Source organism: Eptatretus burgeri, chromosome 1 (assembly GCF_056783735.1).
Source record: "Eptatretus burgeri isolate ZD-2024b chromosome 1, Ebu_testis_v1, whole genome shotgun sequence".
Lineage (NCBI taxonomy): Eukaryota > Metazoa > Chordata > Myxini > Myxiniformes > Myxinidae > Eptatretus > Eptatretus burgeri.
In genome coordinates this window covers 90,345,623-90,360,622 of record NC_140961.1, presented here as the reverse complement: position 1 = coordinate 90,360,622, position 15,000 = coordinate 90,345,623, and the positions used below count along the sequence as shown (strand labels likewise).

The window sequence follows — 15,000 nt, the reverse complement described above, 5'->3', positions numbered from 1 at the left end:
CCCTTACAAGGTGATTTGGGGCTGACCAAGGATAAGCCTTTCATGGAGGTAAAGCTGTTAATTATCTCAAAAGGGGTGTTTAAATTTACCCAACCACCCAATTTCATTCATACACTTCCTTGGTGTTCCCTTAATATGCATGCAAAGTTTGGGGAACCTCGGTTTCATGGTTTTGGAGATACTAGTGCATGCCCGTAGGTGCGTGCCCGTATGTGCGTGGCCGTACGTGCAAACAAAACAAAACAAAATTAGAACGGGCACTCATAGAGCGCATACCTTCGCCGCCACTACTTTTTTTGTTCTTGGTATGAGTGTGGGGAACTGGTTTCATATGAATGGTCTTTTGACACAAACCACATATCTATAATGTCATGACCCCCCCCCCCCGACTTTCGGGGCTACGGACTAAACAACAATCAACTCACGTCGTTTTGGCGAGTCTTCACTCGCATGCTCGGTGAATACAACGTTTCAACAAGAGAAGGTAATCTCGTTTTCAAGGTCGTGACCCCCCTGACCTTTGACCCCTAACCGGTAACAAGAGTATGGGCGTCAATGTGTCATATTGCATATCACAAGATGAGGCGTTGAATTCTGAACATTTTGGCGTTAGTTGTATGCAAATTGAATAAAAATTGATCGTAAAAAGACGATTTTGACCTTTTTGTGACCTTGACCTTTGACCCGAACGATCCCAAAATCTAATCGAATGCTTACTGGCTAATAACCAATCATCCCACCAAATTTCATGCAATTCGGTTTAATACTTTTTGACGTATACGAATCACAAGATTACAAATAAATAAATAAATAAATAAATAAATAAATACACGCCGACCAAAACATAACCTTTCGCAGAATGCGAAGGTAACAAAACAAAAAATCAAACCGCGTGCCAGAAACAACAACCACACAGGCCGTTGCTTCGCTCTCACATGCCCGTACGTGCATGCCGTTACCCGTTTCTTCTGCACGGCGCCTTGCCTCGCGTCCAGTGTTGGCTGCCAAGCGAGCAGTTTGTTCTTCATCCGTTTCTTCTGCACGGCACCTTGCCTCGCGTTCAATGTTGTCTGCGAAGCGAGCAGTTCGTTCTTCATCCGTTTCTTCTGCACGGTGCCTTGCCTCACATCCAGTGTTGGCTGCCAAGCGAGCAGTTTGTTCTTCATCCGTTTCTTCTGCACGGCACCTTGCCTCGCGTTCAATGTTGTCTGCTAAGCGAGCAGTTCGTTCTTCATCCGTTTCTTCTGCACGGCACCTTGCCTCGCATCCAGTGTTGGCTGCCAAGCGAGCAGTTCGTTCTTCATCCGTTTCTTCTGCACGGCGCCTTGCCTCGCATCCAGTATTGTCTGCCAAGCGAGCAGTTCGTTCTTCATCCGTTTCTTCTGCACGATGCCTTGCCTCGCGTTCAATGTTGTCTGCTAAGCGAGCAGTTAGTTCTTCATCCGTTTCTTCTGCACGACGCCTTGCCTCGCGTCCAGTGTTGGCTGCCAAGCGAGCAGTTCGTTCTTCATCCGTTTCTTCTGCATGACACCTTGCCTCGCATCCAGTGTTGGCTGCCAAGCGAGCAGTTCGTTCTTCATCCGTTTCTTCTGCACAGCGCCTTGCCTCGCATCCAGTATTGTCTGCCAAGCGAGCAGTTCGTTCTTCATCCGTTTCTTCTGCACGACGCCTTGCCTCGCGTTCAATGTTGTCTGCTAAGCGAGCAGTTAGTTCTTCATCCGTTTCTTCTGCACGACGCCTTGCCTCGCGTCCAGTGTTGGCTGCCAAGCGAGCAGTTCGTTCTTCATCCGTTTCTTCTGCATGACACCTTGCCTCGTGTTCATTGTTGTCTGCTAAGCGAGCAGTTAGTTCTTCATCTGTTTCAGCTGCACGTCGCCTTGTCACGCGTGTCGTGTCGCGTGTCAAGCGAGCAGCTTGTGCTTCATTAGATTCCACTGTGCGTGCATGACACACAGCTTCGTTCCTTCGCTGTCGTAAACGACGACTGGGATGAGGCATTGTGTTTGAGAAAATCGAGAAAGAAATCCAGAAAGAAAGAATACCGTAAGTCGATAAATCAAGAAAAAAAATCGAGAAAGAATACAGTAATCATCACTGACGGATTGGGGTCTTGTGTTTAAGAAATTCAGAAAGAAATCGAGAAAGTACAGAAATCGAGAAAGAAAGAATACAGTAAGTCGATAAATCGAGAAAAAAAATCGAGAAAGAAAACAGTAATCATCACTGACTGGATTGGGGCCTTGTGTTTAAGAAAATCGAGAAAGAAATCGAGAAAGTACAGAAATTGAGAAAGAAAGAATACAGTAAGTCGATAAATCGAGAAAAAAAAATCGAGAAAGAAAACAGTAATCATCACTGACTGGATTGGGGCCTTGTGTTTAAGAAAATCGAGAAAGAAATCGAGAAAGTACAGAAATCGAGAAAGAAAGAATACAGTAAGTCGATAAATCGAGAAAAAAAATCGAGAAAGAAAACAGTAATCATCACTGACTGGATTGGGGCCTTGTGTTTAAGAAAATCGAGAAAGAAATCGAGAAAGAAAGAATACAGTAAGTCGATAAATCGAGAAAAAAAATCGAGAAAGAAAACAGTAATCATCACTGACTGGATTGGGGCCTTGTGTTTAAGAAAATCGAGAAAGAAATCGAGAAAGTACAGAAATTGAGAAAGAAAGAATACAGTAAGTCGATAAATCGAGAAAAAAAATCGAGAAAGAAAACAGTAATCATCACTGACTGGATTGGGGCCTTGTGTTTAAGAAAATCGAGAAAGAAATCGAGAAAGTACAGAAATCGAGAAAGAAAGAATACAGTAAGTCGATAAATCGAGAAAAAAAATCGAGAAAGAATACAGTACTCGTCACGATCCGGAAGTGCAGAAGTTAAGTCCTCACTGTCCGGAAGTTCGCATATCGCAGTTAGGATTATTCACAATTTAGTTTTAATGGCCAATTATTCAATTAGCGCCAACGTATTTTGCCTTTTCGCAATGCCATCGCAAGGAAAATACAGAGAGGAGGAGAAGAGGAAAAAAAAATTACTTCCTGGTTCGGAGCATACCAGCTCATACTGATGTTACCGAAATTTATGCACCGTCTAATATGAAAACGATCATAACTTGTCGCATTGTGCAAAAAAAATAAAAAATTTACTCCCTGGTTTGGAGCATACCAGCTCACTCTGATGTTACTGAAATTTATGCACTGTCTAAAATGAAAACAATCATAACTTGGGGCATTGTGTTTATCTATAAATGCGCATAAGAAATGGACAAATTATTAGAATACACGAAGTCATCATTATCCGGAAGTCCGTACGTTGTAACCAGTAATGGGGAACGCGGCTGAGGTTCCCTTCCCCCATTGGCCACGCCCACGCAGCAACGTGTCCTGTCATTGGTTGGTAAATAAATGGCCATAACTTGGGAAGCACTTATCCGATTAATATCAAACCTTGAAAAGGCACATCCACAGGGCCCCAGCAATATATCTGGCAAGTTTCTATCAGATCGGACCAGTGGTTGTCTAGAAACAGCGGTCATAGACACACACACACATACACACACACACACACACACACACACACACACACACACACACACACACACACACACACACACACATTGCTGGAATTATAGATCGATGGAGGAAACACACTGACTGACACACTGGCTGACACATTGACATTTATGAGTAGAGATGTGAATGTGTGTTGTCATTTCAGCAAATGTGGATGTTGTTACCACCTTTCTCAGGAAGTGTATTGGCAGAAACAAAGGCTCGTGTCGTATTACTTTACATGGTGTACACACACATTTATGTCATTGCTGATGAGCTTTTGTCTCATAATCTAACAAACAAAGTGTGGATAGCAAGCACTGGCTGGGTCACATCTGATCTGATTAGCACACCTCGCTATGCTGAGATTTTTCATGGAAGCATTGGCTTTGAAATTCGCAGAGGAGACATTCTTGGACTCAGATATTTTTTGACGAGTTTGTCACCATTAACAAAAAGCCAATGTTCAATTAATAATCACACAGCTGAAAGTGTTGAGCGAAAAAACTGCACTTTTTGCAATAAACCAATTACACAGGATTGGTCTGTATCTGCAAATAATTTTTACCCTGTCACTGGAGATTCACACTCCACAGAAGTAAGGAGTCCATTTTACCATTTGGAAGGTAAGAATACAATATTGTTTATTCTAAAGAGTCTGGATGTTGCTGATAACACAAAAAAAAACGAATTAAAAATATTTTTTTGTAGAATGGGAGAGAGGGTTGTAGTATCTACAGTATAGTTAGATTGTTGTAACAATTCCATGGTCCTTGTGATTCGCGTGAAGCAGATTTACTCTTGTAAATGGGGAAAATAGCAGAGTAAGTCATCTTGATAAATGTGATACCGAGGAGGCAGCGTATTTAATTTATAAGACGGTATAGCTAGGGATAAGATTGCATGCGTAAAAACCTCCTGTTTTCGGGTCAGATTGGGTGAGAACTTGGGCAAAAGGCCATATGGAAAGCTCATTGCACTTTAAAAGGAAGCAGCATGAACTGTTTGACTGGTGGACCACAAGCCATGGCAGCAAAATTTGCTGCAGAGCCCGGAGAGGGGCATACGATTTTCATTATTGGGACCACCCCATGGGGTAGGATGACCCAGTAGATGGCACGTCCACCTCAGGCAAAAACGATATTTGAGAGTTGTATTTTCATACACCACCATTGGTTAGAGTTCTAGCGAGAGTAGTCTGCAGAGAATAACTACAGTAATTAAGGGATGCTTTCTTTGCCTGGGTCAGAAGCAAACGTCCAATGAGTGGGCCACACTACCAAAGGGTGGTGCCTAAGTTTACTCAGGCCATAACCACATTTGAGTATTGGAGTTGGTTTCAGTTCCTTTCCAGTGCAGTTAGTTTGGAGTTTGAGTGCAGTTTGAGGCTGTGAAGAGAGTTAGGAGGACATTGCCTTGCATCACCTTTACACCTCTTCACCTCCACGTCCCGAGCTGCACTGCATTAAATTGATGGTTTTATTTCAGGTCAATTGGATGAAAATTGATGATTTTATGTGATGCTGACCTTTCACGTTTTGACCAAATTATTAATTTAACTTCTCCAAATTCTCATAATAAAGCTATGTTTAAAATTTGTTAACAAAGCTCAAATGGTAAATAAGAATTTCAGGTGAATTGGATGGAAATTAATGAGTTTAGGTGATGCTGACCTTTGATCTTTTGACTTTTTCACAAAAAATTTTTTTTCTTCTCCATGTTCTCCTAATAAAGCTTTGTTGAAATTTGATGACAAAAGCTCATGTGGTAAAAAATAAATAAATAAATAAAATAACGCCCCGGACAGACACAGAAGTGATTGCAAAACCCCATCTTCCGCTGCACGGGGGACGGTCTAATTATTAATAAATCATAATTTATGGTATTTTGAACTGCAACGTTTATCAATTAATTATTGTTTTTGGAAGTTTTGCATTTTCCCACAGAAAGCATTCAATTTCAAAAAGAAGAAAACATTTTTATGCCGAAGCAGAAATATTTGAACGACTTCATTATGGAGCTGTGGGAAGTGGCTTTCAACTGCTCATGGATCAACCAAGGAGGTGATAAAGAGTATTGTACTGGCTGTGAGCGTCTTGATGAAGTGAACTCTTCATTTGCAGATGTTTCCCAGCTTAGGAACCCATATAATGTGTACATGGCAGTGTACGCAGCAGCAAATGCCCTACACAATCTGGACACATGTGTGCCTGGTCAATCTCCATTTGCCAATGGTACCTGTGCAACCTTGAGTAACTTTGAAACATGGCAGGTAAAAATTATGAAGAAATGTTTTTATCATTTTGTTCCATTTGAATGTGTTTGAAAAGCAATAAGAATTTTGAAATCGTCATCCAGAAAATACAACGATGTACAGCAAAGGAAGTGTTAATATTAATGACTGTGCTTACAACTACCACAGCTCCTCTCCTACCTAATCAAAGTTAACTTTACCAACAACATGGGTGAGGTTATATATTTTGACAAATTTGGAGATCCCCCTGCAAAGTACGACATAATAAACAGGCAAAGAAACCACAGAGGAGAGGTTGTATATAAAAAAGTTGGCTTCTTTGACTCAAACACTGATCCAGGACACCAGTTAGAAATCAACATTAAAAGTATCGTGTGGAATGGGGGAGCGGTGCAGGTAAATTATGAGCATTTTAAACTCCATTTAAATTGATCACTGATGAAGCTTTTGTTTCAGGCAGCACGTTAACTGATATATAGCATGCTCATTCTTATAAAGCTGTATCAGGATCGATAACCTGAAGAATCAGAGGAAATCATATTTTGTCTTGTGCAATACCATTATAGAGCAATATCTTTTTCAAAGGTGTTAGTGTCTGTGCTATCGATATTTTTAAAGATACATTTCAATTGAGTTGTCCTTCGAACCGATATATTCGGTATGGGAATGGTCACAAGTTTGGAGGCAATCTACTAAACGAATTGGCATGAATAACCTTCTTGTTGTAAATTAGTCACAACAAGAATGACGAGCAATTCGCTATCTTGTGATGCCAAATGCTAAATTTACAGCCATAATGATTTGCCCCTTCATGTGTAGCAATGGATCAAAAAACTTCTGAGACAGACCGATCATACAAAAATGAAAGTTATAATTTCATTTTTACAAGGTACACATTCAACAGCAGTCATCCAACAGCCATTGCCAAATTGTTCTGCAACAACATCAAAATGTTGTTAATTACAGTATGTGGAGATAGAATTAAATTAACAAAAACCCACGAAAGCTGGCCCCATATTTTCTCAATTGCATTCTTACACTGCCAACTAAATGCCAGTTCCAGGTTGATACTGATGGCTTAAGGTGAATGCTTTGTTTTTCTTTGTTAAAGCAAAAGGCTTTCTCATTTCTGAACAAGATATGATTGCGTCGGATAATTCACATCTTAAATAAATTTTGTTATTCTTCACCTCATTATATTTTTGTATTGTTTTGCTTTTTCTATAATACATGTTTATTTTGCTTTTTATTAGCAAATATTCCAATTTAAATATTGTTAGTTATTAATGTCAACTGATCATTGATCAGTCAAATCAGATCAGATCAGTTATTAATGTCAAACAGTATGTGGTGTACAGTGCAATGTGATACCATTGAGCATGATGTGATTCACATGAGTTCACCAAGCATGGTGTCATGTCACAAATGATCTATTGGGCTGGGTTTGGATATGTCTTGAAATAATGCGAATAAAATAGACAACATCTTCCTCCAATTGCGACGTAAGTCGACAACAAGCAACCCTGAAGATCAAGTATTTTATTAGAATTTGTCATTTAATTGGACACACTAAACTTGGGGCAGTTATCCCTCTGACATATTTATGAACCATTGTGCTTGCACAAAATTGTCCATCTTGAAAGTGCATCAACGCTTTCCCCTCCATTCCTCACCCCTTCGGCCTTGGGAAAAGGGAAAACGATCTTACTATTGTGTAATTGTGCATTTCCTGAAACTCAATGTCTAATTTCAGGTCCCACGGTCTGTGTGCAATGAGCCTTGCAAGCCTGGTTCCCGTAAAATGTCTTTTCCAGGACAACTATTTTGCTGTTATGATTGCATTCCTTGCATGGATGGAGAGTATTCGAGTGAGACTGGTATGTATGTTTGCTGAAAAACTTTGTTTTTCATGTTTATGACAATAATAATAATAATAATAATAATAATAATAATAATAATAATAATAATAATAATAATGGATAAACACATTTTTGGTTTTTCTTGGAGAAAGTCAGCGTTATATGCTATAAATAATATTTTTCTGGTGAAAGGTAAGACTGAAAGCATATCATTGTCACTCAATGTTTTGCAGAGTGCAAGCGCTGTGAAGAATATTTCTGGTCGACCGAGCTTCATGATGACTGTGTTCCAATGCCCGAAGAGTTCCTGGATTTTTCTGATCCATTGGCCTTCGCCCTTTTGGCTGCTACTCTGTTTGGTTTTCTGATGGCTTTGGGGGTGGCTTGGTTAGTATTTTGGTTCCGTGAGTTACCTCTGTTGAAGGCTACAAACATTTATGTAGCAGAGCTTCTGCTTACAGGGATAGCATTGTGTTTTGCCAGTAGTGTGGTCTTTGTTGGAAAACCAAATGATGTGATTTGCAGAGTCCGTGTGCCTGCAGCTTTATTTTGTCTTTTGCTTACTTTTACATTTGTGCTTACTTTGACTGTGGAGTTATTCAGATTTTCTTCAGGTAATAAAGCAATGACAACCCATTGAATTGTGTCAACTTTAATACAGTTGCACTTGTTTTTTTTATGAAGTAACATAAAATTTGATGACTATATTATTGGATTCATCCAACAATCTGAATTTTAACTTTTGTCATGCAGATAAACCAGACCAAAATACAAAGTTCATCTTAAACAGTTTAAAGCTACTGAACACATACCATTTGATTAGTCTTTGTGTGATACCACAAACAGTCCTTTCCTTTATGTGGGTCCTCATGGGAGGCTCTCAGGTAAATCTCAACACTATTGCTAATCCTGGAACTGTAATCGTGGAATGTGCTGAAGACTCCCCCATCTGGGCTCTCTGTAATATAACCTTTCTTGGAGTGGTGGCTACCATTTGCCTTGTAGCATCATCAAAGGCCCAAAAGATGACTTCTGTCACAAATGATGCTAAGTTCATCTCCTTCAGCATACTGAGTTGTTTTTTGGTGTGCATGGCCTTTTTACCTGCCTATAACAGCACGCAGGGAAAATTCAAAGTCGCAACAGAAATATTTGCTATAATATTCCCTGCATATGGTTTCATTGGTTGTATTTTCTTCCCCAAGTGCTACTGCATTCTTTTTAAAATGAGAACAAAGTAATAAACACTTATGAATGACAAGATATTTTGACATTTTTGGATACGAAACCTAGGTTCATAGAAGAGTGAGGAGACAGAGGGTAAAATGGCAATGTGCTGACTGTAAGTTGGGGTCACATATGGAGACAGCAAGCAAGGGAAAGAACAGATAGGAAAAGAGAAGAGAGGAGGGGAGTAAACACCGCAACCTGCAAGTAATATTGTTACGAATCTGGAAGCCATTTGCACACAAACAGACAGCAGTCCCTAAGCTTAGTTATTTCAATAAGTATGTGTATAGTTAGATTCCTCCCTATGTCTAAAGGGAATTATGTGTGTGTGCTTCAAAGTTTCTTTCTAGTTAGATTTTTGCAATACCCAACGCCAACAAATCAATCCTTCACTTCTTCACACCATCAATGCCATTGCCCACGTGCATTCGACCACGGATATGGGCTGAGGTTTCCTCACCTCAGAACACCGACTCCGCCCAGGAAAGGAGGGGGTTCCCCCCTGTCCAATCACGGATGGCCAGCACATCACCCCACGAAACCCTGTCCAATCAGGGTAAAGATTACTTCAGAGCTCCGACTCTGCCCCAGAAAGGCAGGGTTTTCTCTCTGTCCAATCAGAGGGGGACAGATATCACCCCACGAAACCCTGTCCAATCAGGGCAAAGATTATCTCAGAGGACCGATCACCCCACCCCACCCGGGGGAGGGATAAAAATCACCGGGCTCCCCTTAGTGCTTGCTGGAGTTGGGTTGGAATTGTCGGAGAAGAAAGGGGTCGCCATTGCTCTTGGTGTGCGTCGTTGGTGGTTGTCGTTGCCGTGTCTCAAGCTGGTCCTCTGACTTTCACAGCCGTCGACTTCCATCTCTCATTTTGTCGAGCAATAACCTGGAGTCTGAGCTGGGAATCTCCGCTGGCCCTCTGTGAGGAGCGACCCTGGCCTGGTTCGGACCCCGCTATACTGTGTCTGGGCTCGCCAATGACCCCGAGTTTCACACCTGCAGTCACGCGCCAAACCACACGAGGCGGCCAGGTTCTGACCAAACTCTGACCTCCAGCTTGTCTTTCCCCTTGGCTGCGAGGGTCAAAATAAAGATAATCCGGATCCATTTTCTTTTGGTGTGTGTGTCTGTGGTGGCACCATCCTATAAGTAGAAATTGAATAAGTGTTGATTGCTCATTGTGCATTTTCCTGCATATTCGTGATAAAGTCTGCTCTGTGTCTCCCTTCCCGATTGTTGTAAAAATACCCTATTAAATGTACCAGCTCGTTTCCTGTCGTTTCTGTCATTGACCCAGCATGGTTTGGGCTTGAGAGTCAAGGCCCTGTCACACCTTGAAAATTTAGCCAGCGTATGCCGATGTATGAAAAATTTGTCTAAAACGCTGGCACACGTTGAATACGTTATGGGTAAGTTTTGTATACATTAAGAGCATGCTGGCATACATCATAGTCCGCTGGCATACGTCGTAGTACACCGAGCTCGTCGACAAATTTTAACATGCTTGAAATTTTTCGACGTATGCCAGTGTATGACTCACATGTTCCGCATACGCTGGCCATAAGTTGTAGGCATGTTACGCGATCGTTGACTCATGTCAACACACATTACTTGTAAGTTACTCATAAGTCGAAACACGTCGAGGTAATGTTTAGCGTCAGTGTTCCAGACTCCCTTGTTTTTTTTGTTTCTTTTCTTCGGTATGACGGTGATGTTCATACTTTGATTTCTCGTGCAGTCATAATATAATATAATTAATAGGCTTCCGCTCAACGGTTTAAATCATAACCGCACTAGAAATCGAAGTGTCAACATCACCATCATACCGAAGAAGAAGAAAAAAAAAAACAGGGAGTCTGGAACACTGACGCTAAACATTACCTCGACGTGTTTCGACTTATGAGTAACTTACAAGTAATGTGTGTCGACGTGTGTCAACGATGGCATAACGTGCCGACAACTTATGACCAGCGTATGCAGAACGTGTGTCATATGCTGGTATACGTCGAAAAATTTTCAACATGTTGAAAATTTGTTGACGTACTCGGCGTACTACGATGTATGCCAGCGTGCTTCAGCGTGCTCTTAACGTATACAAAACTTACCCACAACTTATTCGACGTGTGCCAGCGTATTCGGCAAATTTTTCATACGTCAGCATACACTGGCTAAAACGTCAAGGTGTGACAGCGCCTTGACACTTCGATGTCTAGTGCGGTTATGATTTGAATCATCGAGCCGCAGCCTTTTAAAAGGCTACGCCACGTGATCGTCGGCGATACGCTGCCGTGCGTTATGCATAAGTTAGACTATCGTTGGGCATAGGCTGTGAACGCTGACAACACGCTCAGCATTCGTTGATATAAGTTATCTATATGTTATCGAAACGTTCTGTGTACATTACTAATACATTATGCATACGTCCAACTCGTTATGAATACATCCAAAATTGGAAAAAAAACATCAATAGTTCAGCGTACGCCAGCGTTTTACATACATTTTGATACCTTGCCATACGCTGGCTAAAACGTCAAGGTGTGACAAAGCCTTCAGGAAGGCTGATTGTGCCGTAAGTTGTTATTTGGACCAGCGCAGCTTTGGTAACTCCCGCTCGGTTATGCCGGACCAAGTCGGTAACAGCGAGTCGGTTCGGACAAAGCCGGCTGAGGGTGTGGCTTCCCCAGTAGTTAGATGGTGTGAGTACTTAGGTAAATTGGAATAGACAAGTGGACCCTACCTCACGCCGTCAAAATATTGGTGACCACCATCCTTTAAGCAACCCGTTGACTCCAGAGTTATCCGGGGTGCCGACTTTCCATTCCGGTGTTCGGTGGGAGAAGGCCCAACTGCTCCATCTAGCGGTCGTCCTCATCACCGAACCTGGCACCACAACAATATTGTTTCATTAAATAGGGTTCTTCTCCATCCAAAATTGAGAGCAGCAGAGATTGCAGCTACGGATAGGGGGATGATGTACGATCATAGTGCACCTCTTGCTTTAAACAATTGAGGGAAGAGTGGGCTTGAACAATCGATATAAAGCAGTCACACAAACGAGCAAAAATAATAACAAAAACAAGGAAGTGTGCAGAAAGCCTGGATTTGGGGATATAAAATGTGTGTGTGTGTGTGTGGGGGGGGGGGTTACTGGAAGAACACATGCAATCAAGAGGAGCTGAAGAGTACTCAAAGAGCAGAAGGACCAAGAGTGGAGGAGAGATTTGCACAACATCATTGCTCATCATTATAATTTTAACATAAATAATTGAAAATAACCTGGTCAGTTTCAAAAGGAATTATAGAAACTAGCAGAGTATCCACCCGGTGGGGCAATCTTTTTTCCAAGTATGCAACGTGTTCTTCTGACACTTAGCTTTATTTTGGCGATGTACAGGCAACTGTCAGCTCCCTCAATCACTCCCAAAAATGAATAAAAAAATAACCTGGGTTTCGTGCATGAAGGAAAAACATACCTCCTGTTTAGAATTAAAAACACCTCACTGCACTAGAGAATGTGGAGACAGGAATACTGAACTGTAAATGGTGGAGACTTGCAATACCCTCCCACTTCCGGAGGGGGTGCTACACGATAGACATTTACATAGATAATTTGCATCTTTCCCCCTCCCCTCCCCCCAAGACCACCAGCAAAGATAAAAACACCCCGATATACTAACTGAGGTCATACTGATCCTATGTAGCAAGTCTGGATGTAATCAGCCCAGAATTGTAGGAGGAGTAGTGCGACAAACAAACAAACGCACACCCAACCACCAGTCCATGAATTATAGTAAGGATACATGTAGGTAGTTGGACAGCCAAACAAATTCACATGGCTGTGCATGTGGACAGGTATCAAAATGTGCTCAAATCAGATTATTCTATAACTCTTTTTTTTAATGAAAACTCCACAGTATGCTTGCACAAACAAGCAGACTACAATCGTAGACAATAAGAGTTGAAAATAGAGATCAATTCCATCAAAAAGGAGGATGAGTAAAAAAATATTCTCAGATACAATGGAGGCCTATCTATAACAGTAATATTTAGTAACTGCTTTAAATAGGTGAAAAAAGTTGATAGAGCAAATTGCAAGAAGAATGGGGTTCTTGAATTCAAATATATAGGAATTAGGTAAGGTTTAAATTCTAGTCCTTGATGCATGTAAGAAAACAAAGGTTAGTCAAGTGAACGGAAGAAGGTTATTTACTTGTATGCAGCCTGTGGCTGCATAATTTTCTGGGGGCATGGCTGTGCAATGATGCAATGCTCCTGTTACCAGTAAGCTAAAACTCATTTTGCCAACTTCAGAAGGATGACAGGCTGAGTCAATGCACCTGGTGTTAATTCAATAGGCCAACAAGAGATTGAATTCAAGACCCCAATATCTTAAATCATCCACCTTAACCATTAAGCCACACCAAGTTTAATGGAAGAAGGTGATTACATATTGTCACATGGATGGCAAACTCCTGATAGGACAATCACATCTGAGTGGTTACCATTGCCTGCTGAAGCCAACACTTCTCAGGTGATTGAATGAAAAAATAATTCTCACAAACTGATGTCGAGTGGTTGTTGCATTCCTGTGATGCTGAAAGGCTATTCCTTTGCCTGTTTCCAAGCAAGATTTCAACAAAAATTAATCCTCCAGGATTCCCAAAAGGATCCTTTAATTACACATGACCCGGTATAAACACAAAACCACAAGAAACAACTTATCGCCCCCACCCCCCAAACTCCAAGATACCATACACCGACTCAAGCATTCAAATAAGAACTAGAAATCAGCTCAAAATACAAAGCCAGTCCGTAATGTACTCAAAGTAAACTTCTGTTATATCTGTCATGAGTTTGGAGAATTTTCAGTTTGAAGAAAAGAGAATAAATGTTTGATATCCCTGAACTATTCATTGGTATCATTTATTAAAATCTCATCAAAATAAACTTTCAAAGGTTAAAATCTGATATGAATATTCACAAGGAATAATAGATGAGAAAGAGTGAGCAAGAGAAGAGATACAGGTGGAGAGATCTTCAGAGGCAAAGGCGGACAGCGCGTTGTCCACAAAACTCCACATCTGGCAGGGTGCTGAGCTAATCCGAAACTACTCGCCCCCTAATCCTAACCACCAGCCCCCCAACCCACAATGCATTTATCACATGGTGATAATTAAGCTGCTAAATTCTTCCTGAGTGAATCCCCTCCATGGTATTGTTGCGAATTCGCGCCCGCCGGCGTGCGATCGGCTACGTGACTCGAATCGCGGCACGTCGCCCACCGGACGGACAATTCTGTCATCACTCTCTTGGACTAATGCCGGGAGCTAGTCACGGATGGGCCTTTCGGCCTCACCACGATCGTGCCAATCGGCCACCCGCGTGGGATAGGGTTGTTCGCCAAACTCGACCTACCTAAGTACCCACGCGGATGGTAAACCGGGCGATCGCACCTCGCCGCAGGTCGACTCCGGACACGGGCCGCTTAAGCGGTCCATTCCGTACTATCGGGATAACCGAGCGGTGTTATCGTCGGCCTCGACGGTTCTGATTACTTATCGGGCGTATTAAGCCCACTACAAACCCTTTTCGTGAAGCAAGATGGAGATTCAATTAAAGAAAAGACGAAGAGAAATGGGAAAACAGTTCAACATGATGCACATTTATTCCGTGGAACACGGAAAGCACACATATACAATTAAAACAATTATGCACAAAAAGCAATTGTAACAAAAGAAACAATGACGCAGAGATACTACCGAATAAGACCAACACACGGCAACACTTAACAGTTTTACTTCACCAGACTGGCGCCACACACACACGTTTACACAGAAACAAAAGAAAAGGCCACCCTCAAAGAAAATGGGGCAGACGGGGCCTGTGGGCCAATATTTGCACGTGACCTGAAAGAGCGGTCAGGTCCGCGAGACCGGGTGGGTCCGACCCGCATCTTCGTGGTGAGCCGCAAATGTGGCAGGGCGGCGGTGCCCCGACTTCGTGCTCCTTCGCGGGTTTCGTTGGCACCACTTGGAGTGGGGTGGGAACGGGGCCCCCTTTTCGCACTATCTCAGCGTGGGGGAAAAAAGGGGGGGAAT

The 15,000-nt window shown here is 42.0% G+C and overlaps 1 protein-coding gene across 1 annotated transcript in view; it reads left to right on the top strand.

Moving 5' to 3' along the window:
* Positions 1-15,000, top strand: part of LOC147034934 (extracellular calcium-sensing receptor-like) — a 117,552-nt gene that overhangs the window by 23,133 nt on the left and 79,419 nt on the right. Inside the window, exons 3-7 of the mRNA XM_085859560.1 lie at positions 3,754-4,182; positions 5,503-5,828; positions 7,564-7,687; positions 7,903-8,199; positions 8,516-8,754. Of these exons, the coding sequence (XP_085715686.1) occupies positions 3,754-4,182; positions 5,503-5,828; positions 7,564-7,687; positions 7,903-8,199; positions 8,516-8,754 (1,415 nt within the window). The remainder of the gene's footprint in view (positions 1-3,753; positions 4,183-5,502; positions 5,829-7,563; positions 7,688-7,902; positions 8,200-8,515; positions 8,755-15,000) is intronic.